The sequence below is a fragment of the Triticum urartu genome, chromosome 4A, assembly GCF_056163025.1.
Source record: "Triticum urartu cultivar PI428250 chromosome 4A, HENAU_Tu73, whole genome shotgun sequence".
Taxonomy (NCBI): domain Eukaryota; kingdom Viridiplantae; phylum Streptophyta; class Magnoliopsida; order Poales; family Poaceae; genus Triticum; species Triticum urartu.
The window spans coordinates 399,824,648-399,851,508 of record NC_141876.1 but is presented as its reverse complement, the minus strand read 5'-3'; the positions used below and the strand labels follow the sequence as shown (position 1 = coordinate 399,851,508).

The 26,861-nt window shown below is 48.2% G+C and overlaps 2 protein-coding genes across 2 annotated transcripts; both read left to right on the top strand.

Moving 5' to 3' along the window:
- Positions 1–224: 224 nt before the first annotated feature.
- Positions 225–17,394, top strand: LOC125551824 (ABC transporter B family member 25, mitochondrial). Its single transcript, XM_048715194.2, has 20 exons — positions 225–619; positions 1,162–1,374; positions 1,915–2,101; positions 2,275–2,336; positions 2,654–2,697; positions 3,148–3,250; positions 3,413–3,520; positions 3,658–3,741; positions 3,842–3,902; positions 4,030–4,175; positions 4,549–4,665; positions 4,781–4,866; positions 5,857–5,945; positions 8,275–8,330; positions 8,466–8,546; positions 8,942–9,007; positions 9,121–9,213; positions 9,321–9,385; positions 16,504–16,639; positions 16,878–17,394. The coding sequence occupies exons 1-20, from the start codon at positions 347–349 to the stop codon at positions 17,019–17,021; spliced, it is 2,214 nt and encodes a 737-aa protein (XP_048571151.2). The 5' UTR covers positions 225–346; the 3' UTR covers positions 17,022–17,394.
- LOC147975966 (uncharacterized) lies at positions 13,161–16,497 on the top strand. The gene has a single exon (XM_087518474.1). It carries the CDS (start codon positions 13,996–13,998, stop codon positions 15,349–15,351), a length of 1,356 nt encoding a protein of 451 aa, XP_087374600.1. The 5' UTR covers positions 13,161–13,995; the 3' UTR covers positions 15,352–16,497.
- Positions 17,395–26,861: the final 9,467 nt, after the last annotated feature.

The window sequence follows — 26,861 nt, the reverse complement described above, 5'->3', positions numbered from 1 at the left end:
CGAATGTATCTAACACTAAAATATGAATAAATACATTCGTATGTAGACAAATCTAAGACACAAATTTTAGGACAAAAGGAGTACATTTCATGTTTACCTGCAAATTTGTCCAAAAACCTTTACATATTGTCCAGGTGCGTTCAACCCCGGTACTCTATTTCAAGTTTCCAAAAACCAGTTGAAAAGGGTAAAATAGGAGTAATAAGGAATAAAAATCACACGGAAAGGGGAAAAGGACCCCTACTCTCTCCACAGGGGCCAGGGAGTCCCAACTCCGCCTCCACGGCTCCACGCTTGACCTCACCTCCATCCGTAAGCGTCGCCGTCGCAGTCGCCGGGGAGCGCCATGCGGCCTTCCTCCCGCATACTCTCTGCGAGGCACCTGCTACGCAGCTCCCGCTTCCAACCCTCCACGGCGGCCGCCGCCTCCTCTGTTTTCCGGCGGCTCGACGGATCCAATGGGCCGCCAGTGCCGAAGCCTCTCCGTAATCCCCACCTCGGAGAACCCGGACCAAACTGTAGGGTTTTTCCTGGGAGCAGCGCCCCCTTTGCCCACGTCAACTGCTTGCTGCCGGACTCCACCTACCCGCCGCACTGCGCGCGGCCCCTCCGCGACTTGGTAACAAGTGCTTACCGCATTCTAGTTTCGATGCTGAGATGCATACATACAGTAGTGCATGATAGGGGTCTTACCTTATACGTTATCAATGTTTTACTGAAACAAGTTGGAATTTCCTAGCAAAACAGTAGGCAGCAGTAAGGTGATTCGTTAATAGCTTACACATAAAAAATGAAGCACGACTGATGGAGTTAGTGGGCGCTGTTGATTGGGCTTCAGTTTTGTTCTTTAATTGTTACAAAGGGAAGATACTCGGTCTCCGGCTTATAATCTGTCAAAGCACAAAATGAAGTACAAGCGTGGTGCATATGGCACTGTTGCCTTCTTAATGCTGATTCTGTCTGTGAAGTGTTGTTGTATTTACTCTGCACTTTTCAGTTCCACCTGAAATATGGTTATTCAAGTATCTTCTTGCGGTTGGTTCATGATGTCAGTGATTGCAGCAATAACGAAAAGTTTGATGCATTTGTCTGTTAATTTTCTTAATAGAAGCTACTGTTTGTTTGTCAAATATGGTTTTGTGATTCTTACTATGTTTGTAGAGAGGGCATGCATTCTCCACAGCTGCCAATTCAGTGACTGTTGGGAAGCCGGCTGATGATAACGTGCATAAAGATGCCCTAAAAAAGGACATTGATGATCAGATAGCAGACGCGCAGATTCTTCGAAACCTTTGGAAGTACTTAATGCTGAACGATAGCCCTGATTTCCGCTTCAGGCTTGTGCTGTCATTGGGCCTCTTAGTTGGTGCAAAGGTAAATGCTACTCGTGAAAACTCTAACCTATACAAGTATCGTTGATGATAAGAAACATCAACTTTTGTTAGCAAAAACTTTTGTTTCTGTTGTACTCATTAATGACTAGCAATCTGCAAATGTTGGCAATCCCATTTGAGCTAACACTCTTCCCTAGAAGCTACCATTGACCATCATGTTGCAGGCTCAGTATTGATAATCTCTTTACCTCACTTTGTTGGTATGCAGTGCCCATAGTGCACTGATATTCTTCTATTTTTTCTTTATACAAATGACCCTTTTAACCTATTCTCATGTAATGTGATAAACTCAGATACAGCCTATTTGTAGGTGTATTTTTAAATGGAATTTCTTGTTTAATACCTCAAATAGTCAACTATCATCACTCTGAAATCAAAGGAAGAATATTGCCCTTCCAGTTATGATACATCATACATGTCATAATGGATGAAGTTGTTACATGAACCTTCCAACTTTGTCACGTGCCTTATCTGTTTAAAATTTTATTTTGACGAAGTTTTTCTGTTTAATGGACACCAGGTTATAAATGTTCAAGTGCCTTTCTTGTTTAAGCTTGCTATCGATTGGCTTGCAGCCCTTGGTGGCGTTGAAGCCTCGCTGTCATCATTTACAGATGCTAATGCAACCATGCTGGCTCTCTTTGCAAGTCCAGCAGCAGTTCTGATTGGTTATGGTATTGCACGGTCAGGAGTATCAGCTTGTACAGGTACATTTTTTATAGAAGTTGCTTATCATTGTTTTCTTACGCCTGAAAAGCTGCCAAAAGAAACTCCTTTGTTGAGCATGAGGATATGCATTTTCGATATTCTCTCTTACTGCTCTCCTGTTAAAAGATATATAACTATGATTTAGTCCTCATGGCAAATTCTCTGTTTTCAGAATTGCGCAATGCTTTATTTTCTAAAGTGACTGCGAGAGCCATCCGTTCAGTCTCCAGGACGGTAAATATTGAAACCTTTTCATTTCTATGGTACCACATTTTAGTGAAGTTGAATGATTATTTTCTGTTTGAAGTCACCCAGAATTTGGATGTTTCAACACAGTATGGATATATGTTGAATTAAGTATCTTATTTTTCTTGATATCCAATGCTATTGTTCTCCTATATATGTTTATATTCATGGAGAAGAAAAAAAGTTACTATAATGGCATCTGGACAAGATCCACTTGTTGGATGACTGGTGCTGCGCAACTGTTTCGATGTTAAACTGCAGGCACTTTAAGTATTGATTTAGTTTCTTAACTCTTTGCATTGCAGGTATTTTTTCACCTGCATGAGCTTGATCTTCGTTATCATCTAAGGTACTTGGGAAATGCTCTGATTCATCCATCATGCTTGTTTCGATGTTTTCCCTCTTTTCATTGATTAACCGCATTATCTGTTGTCCTTACGTACAATACATTTGTGGTAAAACTACCACAAGTAACTTAGATGGTTAAACACTAATTCCTTTATATAAGCTGCACCCATTTTTTTTATTCAATCAAACAGTCAATAAGAAGTCTCTGAACCCCAATATCCTCTATCCGTGCCCATGCTACCCTTCCTGCTTACCTGCGTGCCCACACCAGTAAGGTGCGCCAGCTTTTAATCGGCCCTAAGGTCTTGCTTGTATTGCATGATGCATCCTGTAAATCGGTGTGGAAACAAGCTACAAGAACAACACTTATTATTATGTAGTTGCTGAGTATTGATTTAATGGAGGCTATTTGAATTTTCATTATGTTTCCTTGCCGGTTTATGTGTTTCAGCCGTCAAACTGGAGCTCTAAATCGCATAATTGACCGAGGCAGTCGTGCCATAAATTACATTCTTACAGTGATGGTGTTCAATGTTGTTCCCACAATACTAGAGGTACTCACAGTTACTACCCTCAACTGTTACTGTCCACCAGTTGTGCAAATTGCCTGTGATATTGTCATATTGACGCTGGTTGCTTTTGGTAATTTATGTCATTTCTTCTTGTGGCCTTTATGTGAGCTCTGTTTGCCTTGTGCTGTTGCTTCTTATTTACAGATTGGTATGGTGTCAAGTATACTTGCCTACCAGTTTGGTTCCACTTTTGCTTGGATTACTTCAGTTTCAGTTGCTACCTACATTGCTTTCACTTTGGCTATCACACAGGTGCGGACACTGTAGTCTGTCATCACATATGTAGTCTTAAGATCTTGCTTTCATAAATGCTCAATCTACCTATCTAATGGTATCTTTCCTACCATGTATTACTCTGGTTCTTCATCACTCTGTTTTCATTATGATAGTGGCGGACTCAGTTCAGGACAGCCATGAACAAAGCTGATAATGCTTCTAGTACAGTGGCAGTTGACTCCCTTCTGAATTATGAGGTTATCCCATGGTTGTCCGTTACTCTGGTGTCTGGTCTATATTTTTACCGTTCCATATTGTAATTCAACTTCTTACCATTCTTATTTTGCTTGCGTGCAGACTGTCAAATACTTCAACAATGAGCAATTTGAAGTTCAGAAGTATGATAAATACTTAAAGAGTAAGTACATATATCAATTAATTCGTGGGAGAAATGTCATCACAAAATGAAATACACGGCTACACTATAAGTTAATTTTGTTAGATATGTTTGATCTTTTAACTACTTTTTCTTACAATGTGCTCAGGTTACGAGGATGCTGCACTGAAAACTCAAAGTAGCCTCGCCTACCTGAATTTTGGGCAAAGTGTTATATTCAGCTCGGCATTATCAACGGCAATGGTTTTGAGCTCATATGGTATAATGAGTGGTGCTCTGACTGTCGGTGATTTGGTAGTTCCTTATGTCAAGTCTTTGTGTTTTATATCTTTTGCCATTTCATTTCTTAGATCACTTTGACACATTGGGGTAGCAATACATCCACATCAAAGCAGAAAGATATTCAACTCAGGTTGAATATATCCTCAGGTTGACCAATATTACCTCAAGTTGTCGACATTAAAGTTGTTAGAAGCGAAAATGTGTAACTGGAAAATAAAATATACTCCCTCCGTCCCAAAATAAGTGGCGACCATGTCACTTATTTTGGGACAGAGGGAGTACTGTTTAAAAATGACTTGATATTAAGCTTCAGATCTTTTTCGTTTTCTGCTTTTCTTAGTCTTGCAGTTGCCTTTGATTAATGTGTTGAAATCTTGGCGTCCAGGTCATGGTTAATGGACTTCTATTCCAGCTTTCACTGCCGCTGAACTTCCTTGGGAGTGTCTACCGAGAATCTAGACAGAGCCTCATTGACATGAAGTCTATGTTTCAGTTACTTGAGGTAAAAGCTTTGTAGTTATAGATTCATACTGCTCAATGTCTGATGGCATGCAGTTTAATTTATCCTTAATTATGGTCTCAGACACTTCAGAACTATTATCTGCGTCTTGTTTTAGGAAAAACCTGGAATAAAGGACGAGCCTCATGCACAACCTTTGCAGTTCAAGGGAGGATGCATTGAATTTGAGAACGTGCATTTTGGGTAAGTTTTGTCCTTTGTTAGCTTGTTAAGTGCCGCAAAGTGCTTATATTATTTCCCAAAAGAAAACTGCACATGTAGCAAGTTTGAAAGCAGTAGAGCAACCAAGCAGCTTCACTTCTTTTAACCATTGATAGCCAACTAAATGATAGTGTTTTTTTCCAGTATATTTGGTTTCCTTCGAAAAGAATGTGAAAGTATTCCTGCTAAATACATCCTTGTTGAGTGGAATTTTTTTCTTTCCTGAAATTTCTTTCAGCAGTGAATATATAGTACTGAAGTGTTTATAGGACATCTAAATTTAGTGATTTTCTTTGTCTATGATCTCCCTGTAAATTTGAACTTCTCTAATCATCTTGACTGTCATCTCCAAAGACCTCAAATAGGTGAAATATTAACAACTTGGATCATCTAACAAATAACTCCCGCTTCATGTCATCTGGGTAATCATCACTGTTTCAGATACTATGTTATTAGGGATTTACACATACAGCTAAGACTTTACTAATTTTAACGTTCTTTAATTAGCAAAAATCTGAGAACAGTCACTGTGCATATTGGGATGTACTCCCTCTGTTCTAAATTAATTAAAGTTCTAGCTTTGTCCTAAGTCAAACTTGTTTAAGTTTGACCAAGTCTACAGAAAAATAGACCAACATTTTAAACACCAAATTATTTTCATTAGATTCTTTATAAAATTTGTTTTCGTACTATCTATATTTGATGTTGTAGATCTCTAACACATTTTTGTATATACTTGGTCAAACTTAGGCTTGTTTGACTAAGGACAAACCTAGAACTTCAATTAATTTGGAATAGAGGGAGTTCCCTGACTAAGCAGAATTGCTTCAAAGTAAATTTAAGAAACCAACCAAGGCTTTAAGTACAACTACGTAAATCAGATCTGTGATGTAGTAGAGGCTGTAAATTAGACAACAGTCCGATCCAGTACCATATTATTGACGAGTAGCTCAGAGATTTGATTTCTTCCAGGTATGTACCAGAAAGGAAGATTCTTGATGGGGCCTCTTTCACTGTACCGGCAGGAAACAGTGTGGCAATTGTTGGAACTAGTGGCAGCGGTACACTAATCTTCTTATTTACTAAATAATATTAAAGCTTTCGGTTATCTTATGTTGGTGTAAGCAAAATATAATCTTCGAAGTCATGGGCATCATTACCTCACAGGTTTTGGGGTGTCAAGTAGAACTGTTAGCATCTCATTTTTGTAGACCTGTAGCTGTTTTGTGTTGGATATCATAATAATTTAGGCCACATCTGGAAAATAAAGATCAGTGCGTGAGTTTATGAGAGGTCTTTGAATTAGAAGCTCCTCTTGAAGTGCCCTTGTAGACCTGTACATAATCATACAAGAGTTGATACCCCACTGTTGTTACTATCAACATAACTTCTGTAGGGTTAATTGGATTGTCTATGTCTGCAGTGCTTCTATAGACATGCAATGTGATGATATATCATATATGTCAGCTGTGATTAGCAAGACCTTAGTGATTTTGGACTTCTAAATATACATAGAACTAAGAAATCCTAGTAGGGTACACATCAGTAATCTCTTTTCTGTAAGGTCTTCGTATATTTACAATATCAGTAATGAAAGTGTAAACATTGCCACATTGGCCAATGCATGATTTCTTAGCATGTCGTGTAGTCATGGCAGACGGGCTAAAGTCATTAATGAAGGATATTGAGTTTCCAGTATGGATGCACAAATTTCGCTTAGGGCCTGTAAGAGCATCTTCAACTGGACTGGGGAAATTTGGCACCTCATATGTCCGCGGATGCATCCACGGACGGCATGGGCTCGAACCCTATTTGTCCGCCCCAGCAGCCGCACCCCTCATACCCAAACCCCTAAATCCATACAAAGCCATGCAACATAGAACAACACAATGATGATAAACACATAGCAGTTCGTCATACATATATAACCGGACACATCAAGTTCATCATAGCTAGTTCATACTTTATACGATAGCACTAGGATAGGACAACCGGGCATAGTTAGTTCATACACATGCGATAGATACGACTACGATCTAGGACTAGATGAGATAAAAGTATGCAAATGGACATCACCACTTCGCCTTGCCCTTCCCCTTGTCGTCTCCGGGGCGCCAGTAGTGCACGTCGAAGGCGGCGTAGGCATCGTCGTCGGGGGGGCATCAAAGTTTCTGGATGACTCGGAGGAGGGGAGCCTGGCGAGACGTCGGGTGGCGCTGGCCTACTCGGCAAGGCAGTGGGCTTTGGTGGTGACGACTGCTTGCTCAGCTGCAAGCCGCTCCGACGCCTCAAGGCTCAGCCGCAATGCCTTAGCATCTTGCGGTGGCAGCGGTAGTGGGCGTTCGTCTTCGTGTTGGTCAACGACCAGCGTAGAACGTAGTGGAGGATCCGGTCCTCGTCGTTCGATTCGGAGGGTAGGGGGACTGACGCGGATATGCAAGATCCATGAACGTAGTGGCTGGATCCTGCCCGAGCCGCTTGCTTTGCGCGGTGAGCTGCCCGTGCCTCGGACTCAAGGAGCCGCCGTGGGCTCAATGGTGATGGGACCAACACCTAGCGCGACCGAAGGTGATGGCCTGGAGCTGCAAGAGCCCTGCCGAGCCGTAGGGGAGGGCACAGACCGCAGTGGTCGGGCGTGGAGGTGAAGGAGCCATTTCGAGCCACGGGGGAGGGCGCGGAGCTCGACGTGCCGCCCCTATCCATCCGTGATTGGCGGATGGCGAGCTTGTCGTCAGACTCCGCTGCGAGGGCGTCCTGGTCAATGGGGTCTGGTTCGGACCCGGAGCTGGACATGGTGGCGAGGAACGGCAGGGACAGGACCGGAGCGGATAGAGTGAGGTAGGGTTTGGTCCACGGTGGGGTTGGGGTTTTGTGGGGTCGGGGTGGGCCAGGGCCAATGCGGGCCGATCCGACGTGGCGGACGCGCCCCATTTCGGCTGTATGTGGGGGGTGCCGGACAGCCCGGACATATGGGCTGGGTATAGGGGGTCTGGTTGGGTGGCGTTTTTGGTCTGGGCCCTGTCCGGGCTGACAGCCCGGACATATGGGGGTGGTGGTGTGTGTGTGTGTGGGGGGGGGGGGGAGTGGGAGTTCCAGTTGGAGATGCTCTAAGCCTCTCCAAATAAATTTTGTTGAAGCCATTATGTTTTTCAGTACCTAATAGGAGGTGTCTTCTAAGGTTTACAAGCCAAAGGTTCATCTCTGCCCGAACATGTTATGAGGGCTTATTTCATATGATTGTTTTTTATAGTTGTTTAACATTTTATTTGAGTCCAAATCTTGTCTACTGGATGGACAACACATATTGTTTAATCTTGCTTTAATGTGAGCCATAGAAGAGCTGTTACTTCTGGGTAAGTGGTGTTCATTAACTAGTCCTTTCTTCTGCAGGAAAGTCAACCATACTTAGACTTCTCTTCAGATTTTTTGAGTCTACTTCAGGATCTGTAAGAACAAAGAAACATGATCCCTACTTTTGATTTCTTGCTGATAAATTGATGCTCATGTTATGCTTTCTCAACTTTCTGATGTACTTTAAATTTTCCATTCTTGTGATACCTTGTGTCCTTTCTTCCTGGCAGATACGAATAGATGGACAAGACATCCGAGGAGTCACACTGGAGAGTCTTCGGAAGTCTCTTGGTGTTGTACCACAGGACACGGTTACCCCTCTGATACTCTATTCTCTGTCAACGCTTAATATTTCATGCTTCTGTTGGCCTCTTATTGAATGCACTACATTGTGCTGTAGAGTCGAAATGCATTACTACAAGTCCTACTTTAGGAAGACGACAAAATTGTATTTATCTAGTTCTCTTTTGGAAACCCAGCTTTCTATGTAAACCTCTCCTACAAAACAACAGCTTCCCCACCATAGCTGCTTTTGGTGCAGCCACAAACCGCACAGATAGGGAAAACATATTGAAGTATCATTACATGTGGGATAACAAGTTTATTTATATTTAACAGAAGAAAAGTTCCAATAGATGATCGAATAATGTGGTTTGTTCTGTTGCAAGAGAATCAGGTTAAGCTTACAGAATTAATACCACTGCAGGTACTTTTCAATGATACTATTAAGCATAATATACAATATGGGCGGTTATCAGCAACTGATGAAGAGGTGAGGTGTTCTTCCAATACACAGAGGAGCTATAGTGGTGGTGACGAGAAGGCAGTTTAGTCATGTTTGTTGTAGAAAAGTAATGTATTTTTTTCTTCCAAATTTCCGTACAGGTTTATGATGCTGCTCGACGTGCTTCTATCCATGATACAATTATGAACTTTCCTGACAAGTATGACACAGTTGTGGGAGAGCGTGGATTGAAGGTAAGATAATGTCTTATTTTGTGCAAAATCAGGAAATGCCGTAACCTGTGACATTGAAATTATTAGCTTAGCATATCTCAAGAACTGTTGTTTGGCCGTTTTTGCAGTTAAGTGGTGGTGAGAAACAACGAGTGTCAATTGCTCGTGTATTCTTGAAGGAGCCTTCCATTCTGTGAGTCCCTCTCACCCATTTGTATTATTGATGGTTGTCTTGTTTGTATCGAGATATTAGGTACTAGTATCCAGTGGGCAGAGTTACTTAGCGGCCATACTGGGCTATGTCACCCTGCCCCTGCACCTCTTAAATCTATGCACAATAGTTAGTAAACCATATATATATAGAAAGTCTATTCATCACCCAGGGTGCAGAATAAGTTATTCTTCACCCGAGGTAATCTTACGATCATTTCATAATAAATTACATTTGAAATACAAATAGTTACTCCCTCCGTCCCAAATTAAGTGTCTCAACTTTGTACTTTTTTTTTTTGAGAAAACGCAAAGGACCTTTGCATTTCATTTCATGGAAAAGGTAGAACAAGCCTCCTAGGAGGTGAGAGGTAGAGAGTTATACAAACTATCAATGGACGCCCCAGGTTGTGGGCAGTACAACCCGAAGCCCCTGGGTTCCTGCCTTTGCCCAACAACGGGTCTCGTCCTTGATCCTATCCACTAGAGATTCGATGGACGGCATGGCGTTGTCAAAGACACACGCGTTCCTGTGCTTCCATAGCATCCAGGGTACAAGAAGCGCGATGGACTTGAGAGCCTTCCGGTGTGCCGGCGGCGCGAGCTCTTTCGTGCGCAGCCACCACTCCATGACCGTGTGCTCTTGGTTGGGGATTTGGACCGGAATATGCAACCAGTCAAGGACGATGTGCCAGGTCTGACATGCAAAGGGGCAGGTCAGTAGCAGGTGCTGGATAGTTTCCATGGCCTGGTCGCAAAGGAGGCATCGAGGGTGATGCTGCAAGCCATGTCGCGCAAGCCTTTCTGCAGTCCAGCAGCGATCCTGGGCGGCAAGCCAATGGAAGAATTTTACCCGTGGTGGCGCCCAGCTCTTCCATACCAGCTTTCAGGAATGGCACCGTGTGGATCCCTGAAAACTGGCCGCATAGCACGAGCGTGCCGAGTAGATGCTGTTGGCGGTCCACCTCCAGAGCAAGCGATCCGGCTCGTTCGTCAGGGTGGTGTGGCACACTGCCTGCCAAAGCAGCAGGTATTGGCTGATCTCGTGCAGGCCCAGGATCCCCTGTATATCATGTGCCCAAGAGTTACCCGCCAGCCCTTCTGCCACCGTCCTGGCTTTGCGTCGACGTTTGGGTATGCATTGGTAGAGCAGGGGGGCGATCTCACCGACGGATTGTCCGCCAATCCAGCGATCCTCCCAAAACAGCGCCGTCGAGCCATTTCCAATGATCATGGTAGTGGAGGCGAAGAAGAGCGCGCGCTCCTCGTGCGAGAATTGTAGGTCAAGACCTTGCCAAGCATGGTCCAGATCAACGCGGGTAAACCACAGCCATCGCAGGCGTAGCGCGCTCCAGGTCTCGGACTCCCAGTCCACCAAACTCGAAGGGTCGGCACACATGGCTCCAGTTGACATGGCAGTGGCCACCGCTGGCCATGGCCCGCCCAGCCCACAAGAAGCCTCGCTGAATCTTCGCCAATTGCTTGAGCGTCTTCTTTGGGGGGCCGAACGCTAGCAGCTGGTGCACGGTTATCGCGTTGAGGACCGATTTGACGAGGGCAAGACGTCCGGCTTTGTTCATGAGCCACGCCTTCCAGGTAGGAAGTCTAGCAGCCACTGTATCGATGAGGGGCTGCAGCTTGGCGGCGGATGGCCGTCGCGTCGACAGCAGGATGCCCAGGTAGGTGATGGGTAGCTGCACCACCGGGCAGCCCAGCTGGGCGATCACCTCGTGTCCCTGTATGTCGCCGTGCAGGACGGTGGCAGAGCTCTTCGCATAGTTAACCAGCAGCCCACTCGCTTTGCCGAACAGGGTCAAGATACCCTTGATAGCAGCAACATCCTTCGGCGTGGCGTGGCAGAAGAGCATCACATCGTCAGCATAAAGGGAGATCGCCGGAATTGGGCGTCGGGGATGCAACTGTTGCAGGATGCCAACGTCGAGAGCGCGGCGCATCAGCCGCCCGAGCGTGTCCACAACGAGAACAAAGAGCTGGGGGGACATGGAGTCGCCCTGTCGCAGGCCAATGCGGTGCCAAATCGGGGGGCCTGGCTCACCGTTCATCATGACACAGGTGCTGGACGTCAAAAGCAGGATCGCGAGCCACTCCTGGAATCTGTCCCTGAACCCATATTGTCGCAAAACCTCGAAGAGGAATGGCCAAGATATGGAGTCAAAGGCGCGCGTGAGGTCGAGCTTGAGCATGATCCGAGGGGCCCCGAGTTGGTGAAGCATCTTGAGAGATTGCCTTACGAGGATGAAGTTATCGTGGAGGCTCCTGCCGGTGATGAACGCGTTCTGGTTGCGGCTGACCAAGACCTTGGTGAAGATCTTGGCCACGAGATGAATCAAGTAGATTGGGCGGTAGTCGCGTAGCTGCTGGGCATCGGCGCGTTTGGGCAACAGGGTCATGAGGGCTTGGTTGAGCTTGCGAAAGCCACGGCCCCGCATCTCGAACAACTGCTGGAAGACATCCATAAAGTCTTGTCGAACGATGGTCCAGCAAGCTCGCAAAAACTCGGCAGTGAACCCATCAGGCCCCGGTGCCTTGCAAGCGGGGAGGCGTTTGATCGCGTCCCAGACCTCCACGCTAAAGGGAGCGTCCAGACTTGCCAGGTCGCAAGGCTCAATAAGTCCCTCCAAGTCGAGCGTAAGGTCGCGGTCGACGGCCGTGCCCAGGATCCCATCGAAGTGCTCAAAAGTAGCCCGCGCCATCGCGTCCTGGTCGGTGAGCACGTGCCCATCCACGGCCAAGCTGAAGATCCGATTCTTCTGTCTACGAAAAGAGCACTGCCGGTGGAAGAAGCCCGTGCTAGCGTCGCCGTCCTTGAGCGTGGCGATGCGGGCGCGCTGCCTGGCGATGGTGCGCTCCATCGAAGCGAGGCCAAGGTATGAGACCTTGAGGCGCTTTCGCAGCCAATCCTCCTCCGGAGAGAGTGCGCGATCCTCCTGGGCCTTGTCGAAGCGCGATATGAGCTCCCGAGAGATGGTCAACTTGTCGCGGATACTGCCGGTCGTCTTGGCGCTGCAGCTGGTAAGCCTACGTGTTGTGGCCTGGAGGCGCAACATCAATCGATGGAAGGGGTCTGGGTCATGGACCGAGCCCCAAGCCGCAACCACCGTGTCGTGGAAACCATCAAGCCTCAACCAAAAGTCCTCGAAGTGAAATCGTCTATGCGCCGCGGGCATGGGGGAGCAGTCCAGCAACAAGGGGGAGTGGTCCGAGACGACCGACGCAAGGCAACGAAGGTGACACTCGCCGTGTGCGTCCTCCCAGTCCGAGGTGCAAAGCACCCGATCCAGGTGCAGAAGAGTGGGAGGGGACTGCTCGTTCGACCACGTGAAGCGGCGCCCGTTGAGGTAGACCTCCTTAAGCGCAAGGTCATTGACGAGGCGGCGGAACCTGCCCATCATACGGCGGTTCAAGTTGCCGTTGTACTTGTCCTCATCGCGCAGGATGAGGTTGAAGTCACCGCAAAGCATCCATGGCCCGGGGCAAGCCGCACGAATCTCCCGCAGCTCAAGCAAGAACACAATTTTGTCTGCGTCATCCTGAGGCCCATACACGACAGAGAGCCACCAAAGGGTGCCCGAGGCCGTGGCCACTCTGGCCGAGAGGGCGTTCGTGGTGAACAATGGGTCCGTGATAGTCACGGCCCTGCTCTTCCAAGCCAGCAAGATGCCGCCCCGCGTGCCAAGGGCCGCTAGGTAAGTGTAGTCGCCAAATTCTGAACCGAGGGTGTTGAGAACAACAGACGAACGGAGCAACTCCATCTTAGTTTCCTGCAAGCATACAATGGAGGCGGTAGTGGTGTCTAACATCGAGCGGATGGCGAAGCGTAGGCTCCGCGAATTCAGGACGTGCACGTTCCACACAGTGATCTTAAGGCCATGATCCATGGACAGTGGATCGACGGGGTGCGGGGGCAGGCGCCTCCTAGGTCATACAAGTGACCTCGACATGTGCCGGTGCGATCGGCAGGCTGGACATGCATGCTGGGATCTCGCGATCGACCAGCGCGGCCATGGCCTTGAGCACCTTGATAGGGATGGGCATCGCAAACATGCCGTCGTAGGCCTTCATCTCAGTGGGGGTGATCTTCTGATTCGTCCCAATGATCCCCAGGGTGCGCAGGATTTGGACATGCGCACGTCTCGGCGGTGGGCGGCGCCGCCGCCGAGGGGGCGGTGGCCGCCGAGTGGCCGCAACAGGGGGAGAAGTTGAGGGGCCTGCGCGGCCTCCTCCTTGGCGTCGGCAGGGCCGCGGCGATGTGCTTGGTCGCGGCGGCCAGGAATTCCCCCAGCGTTAAGGAGCTTGGCGCAGCGGAACGAGCGCGTGACCAGCGCATGGTGATCGGCGGGGATGTGAAGCGCTCAACAGCAGGCGAATTAGCATCCTGGTGGGCGCGTTCAGGCGTGCGGGCCTCCATGTTGGGCCCAGTTGCGGTGGTCGGGCTTGAGGCCTTTGTAGAATAGTCACCTAGGGTGAGAGCCCAGGGTCTTCGGTGGGCTGGGCCTGAAGTGGTTGTGAGACAACCGCCGGGGGTGTTGGGCACGTGGTGGGGCGCTCCTCTCTTCCAGCCGCGTCGCGCGCATGGGACCCGGAGGACCGGTCAGCGGAGACAGGGCCGTCATCAGGTGGGAGGGCAGGCGAGATGCCGCTTTGCCCCGACAAGTCGGCCGGCACAGGCTGCGAGTCTGGCCCCTCGCACACATCAGGCAGGTCCCGACAATCCCTCGGATCAGGAGCACTAGAGGCAGGGCCCAAGCCATCAGCCTTGGGAGCATCCAATGGTGCGAGATTCAAATCTTGGGATCCTTCCAGAGTGTTCGCCGTGAATGGGGGTGTGCCACTTGGCCCATGTCCTGGCTCCGCGCTGAGGGTTGGAGCAGCCGAGGGGCCACCGGCTGGCGCCCTTCATGCATCCCCGTCATCTCCTGTAGCGTCAGAAGCCCTGCCAGACTGATCCACAACCAAAGCTTGATTTGGCCTTCTTTTGCGCCTCCCTTTTCTGGCACGGCCACGCAGGTTGGTGGGGCCATGCTGAGCCCGCTGCTGATCCAGCTGACCACGCAGCCCAGGCCAAGGCTCCATGGCGCAGCTGCGATGGTGTACGGCCGGCGGTGCAGCCGCGGACGGCGACGCGGGCGCGACGGACACGCCATCGGTGCGTGCAACGCGATTCCCAGCTCGCCAACCCAGGAAGTCCACGGCCATGCCATCAGCACGACCAGCCGGCGGCGCCTCCGTACGTCGGCGTTTGCGGCCGCGGCGACGTGCACGGCCGGGGCCCATGCCGCGAGTTGGGTCATTGCCATCGCCGGCGCCACCGCCGGCAGGTCCGTCGCCAGCGCCAGCGCGGGGGGCTGGGGCGCCGTTCCTCTTCGAACGAGCCAGCACGATGGAGATCGGGTAGGTGAGATTCCGGATGGTTGGCGCGTCCGAGCCCACACGCGCGGGAATCTGTTCCACGATTTCCAGGACGGTGGCGCGGCGGATGTTGGCAGGGTCATGCGTGCGCCCCGCCAGCCGGAAGACAGCCATGTCAGCTCTGGAGCGCGTGCCGGGGTGGAGTCTCTCGATCCAGTAGCTCTCCCCAAGGATATGCTTGGCAGTCGAGAGGTGCCATGCCTGAGCGGGGATGCCCTGGAGCTCAAGCTCGACGCGATACTCAAACTGGCCGGAGCCCGCATGAGCCAGCTTGCTCCAAGGACGCACGGAGAGGGAGAACCGCGGGGAGCGGATGAAGTGATCACCGTTGAGGTTATCCATGGCCGTGCACGAGTTGAAGAGGATCGGGAAATCTTCGGGGTGATGGGCGTGAACCGTGAAGTCGCCGTCGACGAGCTCGAGGGAGGAAAGGAGCACGTCGGCGACCTCAACGGCGGACACGGGTGGCCTGTTGTGGACAAAGTTTGTACTAGAGTTAGTACCCAGGGTGATGAATAGTCAATCCCTGTGTGTGTGTGTGTGTGTGTGTGTGTGTGTGTGTGTTAGGCTTAAACTCTATTAGTTTGGGTTTCTCTAACCTGTTATGTGGTCATGATCCACTTTAATTGTTGGCACTATCTTGATTTTCTGCCTATCTCCACCACTGGTAGGTATTGTTTTCTTGACAGCATTATTGAAGTATCATGATACTGTATGTTTACAATTGTTTTGTAAGCATACTCAGCTTGTGTTTTGTAAGAAAATACCCAAAGGATTGTCCATTCACCAACCTAATTATGTAGAGGGTAATTGGCTAGTATCATTACTTAATTACGGACACATGAAGTACTCCCTCTGTTCATTAATACAAGACGTTTAGAGACTTGCATGTTCAGTCTAAAACGTCCTATATTGGTGAACAGAGGGAGTACTTATTAATTGAAAATGCATAAGCAAGTTCAAGCTGTGACCTGTGACATTGAAATTATTAGCTGTTTACTCTAGCGTAGGTCACTGGGAGTTTGTGCATGGATAGTAGATAGTGGCATTGAGCTTTCATGCAAGTAGAAGCTAATCAGGCTTTGAACTCCATTTATGCATGCATGCAGCACGCCTTTTAAGATTGCATGAGCAGCTATTTTACTGTCAGGAGGCAATAGGCCTCAAGCTTTTAGTACCTCATTGAACACGGAACGAGGCAATGACTTCGTTTGTAAGCTTTTGCGCGGCTCAAGTGTCTAGCTGCACATGCAGACCATTTTAGGGGAGGCCCAGGCCCAGTTGTTTCTGTCCTTGGTGTGTGATCCTGATCAGTGTCACGGCTCCAACAATTTTACAAGTTGTATTGTCTTCCCACCAGGCTGCGATCCATCGTATGATCCGTTCTAGTCAGGCAGGGTTGTACCAGCGCACGATACCATGCTCCAATTGCAGTACTGAAAACCAGGGTCTTATTGTTCTCAATCTTTAGGCAAGCCGCTCTGTATGTAGAATCAATTAACGCTCTTGTATGATGGCTAACATGAGTCAAAGTCAGACCTGCTAAATGGTTTTGAAGTTTGAACTAATTTCAGATACTTATCAAACAATATTTTGGAGTTATTTTGTGTGCAAATAATGGGCTTAACCAGTTCCCTATGCTGACATAATTTCTTCTCTGATTTGTACCAGATTATGTGATGAAGCTACAAGCGCACTCGATAGCACTACTGAAGCATCGATTTTGAATTCTCTGATGTCCTTGTCGGTCGATCGTACCTCAATTTTTATTGCTCACCGGCTCACGACTGCAATGCAATGCGACGAGGTATTGAGATTTGTGCACATACTTAGTATGGCGTACATATGTGGAAATAAATAGCGTGTCTTGTTGCTAAATTGACAACACGCAGTCCAGATTAACAGCCAGAGGTTGCTATTGCAACTGCTCATGATATGAATTTTCTAACTGCATGGGAGTAAAACCTATATGCTTTGTATTCATCTATAAAAAAAATCATCACTTCCTTGATACCTATGCAAGTCATGTTTCAATTGATTTTCAGATCATCGTCCTGGAGAATGGAACAGTAGTGGAACAAGGACCACATGATTTTCTTCTGTCAAAGGGCGGGCGGTATGCTGAACTGTGGTCACAGCAGAACAACAGTGAAGCCAGTGATGCTTCTGATGTTAGCTTAGAAGTTTGATAGACTCGATACAGGTTCCCCTTTGCAAGGGAAAATTACACATCCATCTCTCACAGAAAGCAGGTTTCTCCTTAGCCTTGTAAATGTGGTGCTTAAGATTTCATACTGGGGGAACATAAATATACAGTTGCGGGAAAGATTCTCCATTTAAGGGAGAGCCGAGAGGCAAAAAAGTTTCTTCAGAACCATTCGACGATCCTAGCATATGTCCATGTCAACGTAACATTTTTTTTGTTACATGGAATAAGTAAATACTCCTTCCATCCCAAAATTGTTTGTATAAAGTGAGTCATTTATTTTGAAACGGAGCGAGTATTACTAACCGCCCGTTCATGACCCTGGCAGGTAGTTTAATGTAGTAGTACCTTCTTTCTGGCTTATAAGGCTTGTGCGTGTCCCTCCAACATAAGATGAGTTGTACCTTCTTGCTGGTTTATAAGGCTTGTGCGTATCCCTCCAACATAAGATGAGTTGTATTGTCTAAAACTTAGAGCAACTCCAATGGGACCAAATGGATGCGTGCTTTGTCCGCTTTTCATCCGTTTGAGTCGGTCAGGTAGATGTGCGCGTCCGCGTTCTTAAATGGATCGGCTTGACCGCCCAACAAAAGGCGGACCCAAATTTACTGGCGTGAAAAAAATAGCTTGCAGGAATAAACATAATTAAACATTAAGTTGCCGGTTAACCGTCGGCCAAAGTCCATTTAAACCTAATTAAACATTAATTAAAACATAAAAAAGTCGGTACTCGCACGCTGCTCTAGACGTTGTCGGCCTTGCCCTTGCCCTTGATGTCGTCATCACGGTATTGCGGCTAGCCTACCCGAATGTCGCTTGATACATTGCCAGGACAGCCTCCTTCGACGTCTGCTAGGGCGGCGGTATTGCGGCTCGCCGGGCGCGCTCCTCCTCCTCCTCCTCCGCCTCTGTAGCGCCTTTGCGTCGCGTTGCAGCAGCTGCTTGTAGTGCATCTGCTGCTCGCCATCGGCCTCCTCCTGGGCGAGCCAGTGCGCCTTCCAGCGCTTAAGGTGGGCCGCCTCCTCCTCCGGCGTCGCGACGTAATGGACCGGAGGCGCGCTCACCCACTTATGGTACTGGCCGGTCCACGTGTAGGCCTCCTCTGGCCAAGTGGGTGGAGGCGGGGAGCGCTTCCGCGTCAGCTCCGGATCCGGCTTGGGCTCGAGGACGGGCGGCGGCGGTGGCAGAGGCGGGACGAAGAGCGGGGTGTAGACAGAGTCCCCCGCCGCCGACAAGGCAATGGCTTGCTCCAGCCCATCCCAATGCGCGTCCTCCTCGAGCCGGCTAGCCTCCAGCGCGTGCTGCAGGGCCTCCTCGAGGGTGGCTTGGTACTCCGTCTCCACCTCCATTTCCTCCGGCTCTACCTGCGGGGGCGGCGGTGAAAACGGCGGCGGGTTGGCATCGACGCCTAGCCGCCATTGTTTCTCGTGTTCGAGGGCAAACCAAGCCTCCCGGTTGGGAGAGTCGACGGCGTACTCGGGCAAACGCCGTTGCGCCGCCGTGAGCTGTGCTTGGCACCTGCGCAACTCCTCGTCGTGCGCCCGCTGGGTCCGTGAAACCGCCGGCACCGGGAACCGGTGCGAATCCAGGTGCCAGCGGTGCGACAGCGTGATCGTGGTAGGGCAGCGGCTACCTGTACTCCTAGTGCCACCACGCTTGGTGCACCGGGATGTGCAGACGCCGGCGACCTGTGCGGACACGCGCCGGCGGCGGAGGAGGAGCACGGGAGGATGAGGCATGGGGGAGGGGGGTGCACTTTCCCTTTGTCGTTGCTGCTGCTGAAGAGGCCCATTGCTTGCTAGGGTTTGGTGGTGTCGCCGACGAGGAAGCACAAGGGGGTGATGGGCCAAATGTGGACGAAAGTGGATGAGGCCGGCCCCCGCTGCACGTGTGGTTAAAAAAGGACGTTTTCACTGGCTGACTAGTGAGCCCGCTGTCGGTGGTTATCATAAATTAGACGGGCGGCGGTGGTTGGGTGGCCTACAAGTGGGGCCGCGGCGGACACCGAGGAGACGCTCGGCGCGTCCGCACCGACGCATTTTAGGCGCAATTTTAGACCGGAAATGGGTCGGTGAGGATGGCAGACGGACACGATTTGATTTTGGGTCGGCGTGTTGGGCCTTCACTTTTGTCCGCGTCAATCCAAATGGACGCATGCGGACAAAATGGGTCGCCCCATTGGAGTTGCTATTATACCATTAGAAAGTATATGATTTGAAGTTTCTAATGACATATCTTTTATGATATATAACTTGTACCACGTTGGTCTATTTGTCAACCTAGATATACATGCATGTAAGCTCTACCAAGACTGCCAAGATGTTTTACATTAGTGGACAGAGGAAGTAACATTCAATGATTCAAATGTTAATTTATTTCCATTATGGACATGTAAGCCTTGCGTATGCCATTTGCCCATTCTTGTTTAGTAGACTTCATTGCAGTTATGGTAGATACCCAGCCGGACGGCATTGGAGCTTCTAATGCAAAACACACGAGACACGTCTTATTTGTTGTGTAGGAACTTATTCCTTTTGCGTTCTACAGTTTGTGGATTATACGCTGTTATATTTTAGCCAATCAAGTTAATGACAGCTAAATTCTTTGATGTGGACAACGATTTGCCCCCATGCTAAATTGGAAGGATGCTTGGTAGTGGTATTAGTTTTTCTTTTTTGCCCCTTGTCGCTTTGCACTTTGATAATTTGCCACTACTTACATTGTACATATTTGATAATTTGCCACGCTTTACTTTGCACTTTGATCTTTTGCCCCTGTTAGATGGGACCCATGCGAAATCCCTAAATTACTCTTTGCACCTGATTGACCATGCACGAGATGAACTCGATCCCCATCTCCCGTTCTCCTCTTTGTTCCCACAACTTTAGGACATGGGAGGCGGCGAGGCCTTTGTCGTCAGCGGCTACCTCCCGGCGATGGCCAACACAAGGTAGGCGACAAGGGCGGTGGAGAGCAACAACAACGACCATCATCAAGGTGCAGCAGCAAGGGCGGTGGAGAGTAGCAAGGCTGAGGGTAACAAGGTGCAAATGTGGTGAACTGGGGCTCTTCTCCGTGCCGCTCGAGGAACTCCACCGGTAGGTACTCCCCCACCATCATTGCCAGCAACAATCGTTGCTCACCCAACATGCTCCTAGGTCGGAGCAAGTTGGGCAGGAGAGCGCAAGCTCATGATGACTTCATGGCGGGCTCAGGCGTTGCACCATCGCTGAAGAAGAAAAAGGGCTACACAACCCTGACCAAGGCGCGACCGAGCTGCCCAACCTAGGTGACGTAGCCCGTGACAATGCACGTGTGCCCGCTGGAGAAGATGTCATCATCAAGCCGACGTCCACCTGAAAAGCAGAGGAGACAACAATGGCGATCTTGCCTTCTTCTTTGGCATAGAAGCAGGCGTCACCGCTGCGCATCCAAGCCACCTTTCTTCTGCTCGGCGGCTCAATCGAGGGCGTCACAATTTTTGCATGCCGCACTTCGGCTTGAGCTTTGAGACGAGTGGTGTGCGCCTCCTCCTTTGCACAGGCGGTGTGATGGGCACCACGCAACTCCGAGTAAATCTGCATGGAGTGAGGAGCGGCGAGCGCCTCCTCCTTCTTTGCTTCGGCAGCCACACGAGCGTCACCCGTCTCCTCCTCCCTAGCAGCGGCGATCATGTAGACTGCCAGTGGAGGTATCGCCACTTGATCTTGCGCGGTGGAGATGGGGAGGACATGGCGGGGGTAGGAGCGCGACGTCGGCGCAGACGGGTGAGGACGAGGAAATGGGTGGGCTAGGATTTGGGGGTCGCCGACCGGCCAGGCATCAATGCAGGTAGGCGAAGAGTTGAGCAGGGCAGAGTTTTGGATGGTACTGAGGTGTCGAAGTCCGATGTGGTGGACGTCTCGACTTCCCTAGAGCTCCCATGATTTGGGGTTGGACGCCCAAATCGATCATGCCCAATTTGGATGGCCACTTTGGAGGCCTAAAAATATCTGGACCGCCCCGTCCGAACATGCATACAGTGGAGGTTTGGGCATCCGTGTTGGCAAAAAAACAGTATTAGAAAGGTTATGGCAAAAAAAAAGCATTAGGCCATCTGCAACACGGATCCAAAGATGGATACCCTTATGTTTCAATGGACCTGCATTGACGTGTTGATGTATGGTTGAATCCTAGATGGCCGACCTTTCACGAAAGGAGCGGATCCCAACGAGGAACACGAAGAACATGAGGGGAAACACGAGGGAAAACACGGGAGAATCACTCAAACCAACAAGTTAGGGTCACACATATGCTAGATCCAAGTACACATAGAGATCCCACGATCCAAAGTCAACACGGGATGATACAAAGGGTAACCGGTTCTTCTCCGTGAGGAGGTCTTGATGTCTTCTCCGTGAGGAGGTATTGAATCCAACGTGGATCTTCTCCGAAGAGGGGCCGCGATCTCTTTCAAGGAGTAGAACCGTATGGATGAGCGAAGCTCTATCTCACATATGAGCTAACACAACGCTAACCCTAACTAGGAGGAGGAGGGGGTCTATATATAGTGCTATTCCACGAAGGGGTAAGTAAGAGGGGGGATACATGGGCCCTTGGCCCGTTCACTATGCGCAGACAGGCGTCGGATGTCCGAGCTGGGGGCGGATGTCTGGCGAGTCACGAGGAGCCGAATGTTCGGGCTGAGTTCGGCCCGAACAGATGCTCTCTAGATAGGCGGGGCCGGATATCCGGGCGAAGGGGCCGGATGTGCGGGGCTTTGGGAGTAGCCGGGTGTCCGGCCGCTGTAGTAGCTGGCCCTTCTTCCTTCTTCCGTCTTTGCTTCCGCGCACGCTTGGCCTTGGTCCTTGGGTTCTCCATGGTCTCCTCGGGTGTACCTGAGTATGCACAAGGTCCGTGCTTGAGGTAGCATCCATGTCTTACATGCGGAAAGGGAAGATTCGGAAAGGAGCGAGTTCACCTTAGGCCCAATGGCGTATGCTCATGTGGGCACTTGGGGCTTGGGGAGTTGTCGTAGTGTACATGGGGATGATCGAAGGATGCTCCGCATCATCTCCCCTCCCTTGGGAACGATCCGACCTCGGATCGAAAACCTCATCACCATGGAAACGGATGTCATGGACGGACTTGTAGTTGGACAAAGAGGAAGACATGTGTAGGATCGAAAGTATGTCTAGAGGGGGGGTGATTAGACTACTTGACCAAGTAAAAACTTAACCTTTTACCAATTTTAGTTCTTGGCAGATTTTAGCTATTTTAGGAAGAGTCAAACAATCATCACACAATTCAAGCAAGCATGCAAAGAGTATATTGGCAGCGGAAAGTAAAGCATGCAACTTGCAAGAATATAAAGGGAAGGGTTTGGAGAATTCAAACGCTATTGGAGACACGGATGTTTTTCCCGTGGTTCGGATAGGTGGTGCTATCCTACATCCACGTTGATGGAGACTTCAACCCACGAAGGGTAACGGTTGCGCGAGTCCACACAGGGCTCCACCCAAGGGCAACGGTTGCGCGAGTCCACGAAGGGCTCCACCCACGAAGGGTCCACGAAGAAGCAACCACCCACAAAGGGTCCACGAAGAAGCAACCTTGTCTATCCCACCATGGCCATCGCCCACGAAGGACTTGCCTCACTAGCGGTAGATCTTCACGAAGTAGGCGATCTCCTTGCCCTTACAAACTCCTTGGTTCAACTCCACAATCTTGTCGGAGGCTCCCAAGTGACACCTAGCCAATCTAGGAGACACCACTCTCCAAGAAGTAACAAATGGTGTGTAGGTAATGAACTCCTTGCTCTTGTGCTTCAAATGATAGTCTCCCCAACACTCAACTCTCTCTCATAGGATTTGGATTTGATGGAAAGAAGATTTGAGTGGAAAGCAACTTGGGAAGGCTAGAGATCAAGATTCATATGGTAGGAATGGAATGTCTTGGTCTCAACACATGAGTAGGTGGTTCTCTCTCAGAACAAATGAGTTGGAATGATGTGTGTGTTCTGATGGCTCTCTCACTTAATGAGAAAGAGGTGGAGGGGTATATATAGCCTCCACACAAAATCTAACCGTTACACAGTTTTCCAATCTCGGTGGGACCGAATCATAAAACTCGGTCGGACCGAAAATGTAAACCTAGTGACCGTTAGGAATTTCGGTGGGACTGACATGCAACTCGGTAGGACCGATTCGGTTAGGGTTTGGGCATATCGTAATCTCGGTGAGATCGATTACACAAACTCGGTGAGACCGAATTTGGTAATTAGCTAACCAGAGAGTTGGTTAGGCAAACTCGGTGGGACCGATTTGCTCTTTCGGTGAGACCGAGTGGAACTCGGTGAGACCGAAAAGTTACAAAGGGGAAACACTGAGTTTACATTGCAATCTCGGTGGGACCGATTCGCTCTTTTGGTGGGACCGAAAAGTTACGAAAGGGAAACAGAGAGTTTGCAACCCCATCTCGGTGGGACCGAGATCCTTATCGGTAGAACCGAATTGCTAGGGTTTGGCAGTGGCTAATGACAAGTGAAACTCGGTGGCACCGGATAGGAAGAATCGGTAGGACCGAGTTTGGCTTGGAGTTTAGGTCATATGTGGATATGGGAAAGTAGTTGAGGGTTTTGGAGCATATCACTAAGCACATGAAGCAAGAGGCTCATTAAGCAACACCTCATCCCTTCTTAATAGTATTGGCTTTTCCTAAAGACTCAATGTGATCTTGGATCACTAAAATATGAAATGAAGAGTCTTGAGCTTTTGAGCTTGAGCCAATCCATTGTTCTTAGCATTTTGAGGGTTCCACTTTCATATCCATGCCATGCCAATCATTGAGCTTTCCTGAAATAATCATCTTGGAATAGCATTAGCTCAATGAGCTATATGTTGTTATGAATTACCAAAACCACCTAGGGATAGTTGCACTTTCAACATGGCACAATCCAAGTACTCGAAGGTGTCGCCGGAGTGGTATACATGCAAAAAGAGTAAACACAAACGGCACTCAAAAATACAATGGTTAGCGCACACACAAAGTGTCCATTATGTAAGAATGAGTCCGTGCAGCAAGATTGTTCATGACAAAGCGCATGAAGCTTATCAAGATGATATAGAATGATATGCAAAGCGTTCATGGGAGCAAAAGCATTCATTGGCACACAAATGTGTTGTGAATATGATCAATGCAACCACGGTGCAAAATGATGTCATAATGGGATGGTGTATCAAAAGCATGAACATGGTAATTGGTGCTCAATGTGAGTATGTGACCATGCAATTGATGATGGGCAATATGATCATGATGTATAAATATGTCATCAAGGAAGATCACAACAAATTTGCTAAGAAAGTGCACAAGCTCATATATCATGGATGACATGGAAATAGATGCAACAAGGCAATCATAATGTGGGTCAATCCATGCATAAGACACAAATTTGTCATCTGTATGATATGTCCATCGAGCATGACATGTGTGAGCACAATCAACAAATATGGATGTGTTGGAGTACTAGTGCTCGATGTTGTGGCATGAGTGGAGGTTCGAAGGTGCATCCAATAAGTCCGAGCGCTCCTCAATTTGAAGGACCATAGAGCCAGTCTCCGATGTCGCTCCTCCGTTCGCGAGATGTATCATGTAGACAACAAGGAGACACCAATGAAAGAGTGACCCATCTAATATGCATATTTGAGGATGGATCAAAGGGAAGGAGTTCACCTTTATGAGAATGTCGAAAATGTTGGTGTCGCGCATCGTGTACGCCTTCACATGACCAAGTAGTCTCGTGATGGTACCACCTTGTGAATCCTTCAAAACAAAAGAACATGACAAACACTCAGAAAAACAAATGAGGTTAGCGGAAGTGCAAAACCTATCATTCGTGTGGTAAGATACCCAACAAGTGTATGCATCATGCTCATCATAAAAAAGGACAAGGGAGCATTTCATAGTATGGAGGCATATGATGCAAGAACAACCAAATACAATAGGCTCAATCAAACAAGCATGCATCACAAGTAATATGTCCAAATCTCCACGATCAATAAGCATAGCAAGTTGGCACTCAATACAAGGGTATATGAGAGATGGCACTAATGGAGACATGAGACAATGATCAAGATAAATCATGTGAGAGGCAAGAGCATATATGTCATCAACCCAAGAAAGCGAGTAATAGTGAAACATGGGTGATGCGACAAAGGAAACAATCATAGTGATTAAGTCAAGCAAGCTAGGAGTGCGAAGATGCAACGTACTAGAAGAGATCATGTCAAGCATGTCATGGGTGCAAATAGTGTGCATGAATAATTCACATGATATAGCACAAGCATGAAAGTAAGATATGAGCAAAATATCATCAATGTATTGGTGAGAGGCCATATGTAAATAGCAATGGGACATCATGACTCTCCCAACACAACAAGCAACAATAGCATGAGGCACATGGTAAACATGGCAATAGCAACAAGGATCTCCACCAAGCATGCAAATACACATATGAGTAGTAAAATGGTGAATCATGGGTAGATGCAAGCAAGGGTCACAATTGCATGGCAAAATCATGTAAAGAGGCATAACATGCAAAGTGAACACAATAGAATGGGCATAAGATGACAAATGGTAAATAGCCCATAGCCGTGTGAGAGCCAAGTAGAAGAGATGTGCGAAGTCGTTGTGCGAAGAGAATGTTGGTAAGAATAGTCCACGGGATCCCAAGTCATCTTTGCTCTCAAGAGCTCGTTTCGTCAACTCTAGGGATTGAGAGGTTGACGAGTATACGTGAGTACCTACACAAAATAAAGACAAAGGAAAAATTGTGTGTGCGTGGTATATGTACACATCATCCATCATGATGCATACGTGCATGTGTTGGTTAACACAAAATATCCAATGCTCAAACAAATGAGATGCGTGATATAGAAACATGTCATCCATCCTGGAGGTTTGTTGTTATGTATAGCATAATGGAGACTTAAATTGTGTAATGCATCACGAGAAATATGTAGAGCATTGTTATTCATGGAATGGATATGGTGCAAGCAGTTATGGGAATCATGCAAAGTATGGAATGCATCAAAATCTCCTAATATGTATGAGGAAACTATGGGGGTCTCCTCATGATCATTAGTGGAAATATCACATGGAGAATATTGACAACATCCAAAACAATGCATATTTGGAATATTGTGATCATGGCATGGCATAGTAGATGAATTGCGAAAATCATGTAAAGAAAGCATGGCAATATCATCACATGAAAAACAAAAGCCAATGACCATCATCTCGTCATCTATGCCATAAGTGCAAATGTGATTTATTTTAATGGGGAATTAGTTACTATGTTGAGATTGAAATGATGCAATATGGGAGATCTCACGCATAGCATATGACAAGTTTAAAGGATTGTCAAACATGACGTGACCAATGGAATTTTCACATGATATCCTATGGAGCATAGCATCACAACTAGGAAAATCAACATGCTCATCATCATATTCATCATAAATGGGTGGCATATCTAAGCATGTAGAAGACATAGTATGTGGTGCATCCATAAGGTGATCAACATCGTGCAAGCAATCATTTGCAAGATAGTCTGCTAGTGGGACAAGAGAAGCACCATCACCTATGTTACCTTTAGAGCATCGCTCATGTGTTGTAGGTGAGGTTGCAACTTGATGGTACCATGTGGGGGGTGCATCATCGTCCACCATGGCCATCGTCGTCTCCATTGGGGGTATGGACTCGTCGAGGGTAGGCATGTCGTCATGTAGGAGACCTAGCACCAAAGAAAAAACACACTTGGAGTAGAGGGTAGGTTGTTAGAAAT

What these genes read in the sequence shown, in the direction of transcription:
- LOC125551824 (XM_048715194.2), top strand. Translation starts at nt 347, where the DNA reads ATGCGGCCTTCCTCCCGCATACTCTCTGCGAGGCACCTGCTACGCAGC. An exon ending in CGCGGCCCCTCCGCGACTTG is followed by an intron (nt 620 to 1,161) that starts GTAACAAGTGCT and finishes CTATGTTTGTAG; the next exon opens with AGAGGGCATGCATTCTCCAC. An exon ending in GTATGATAAATACTTAAAGA is followed by an intron (nt 3,903 to 4,029) that starts GTAAGTACATAT and finishes CAATGTGCTCAG; the next exon opens with GTTACGAGGATGCTGCACTG.
- LOC147975966 (XM_087518474.1), top strand. Translation starts at nt 13,996, where the DNA reads ATGGGACCCGGAGGACCGGTCAGCGGAGACAGGGCCGTCATCAGGTGG.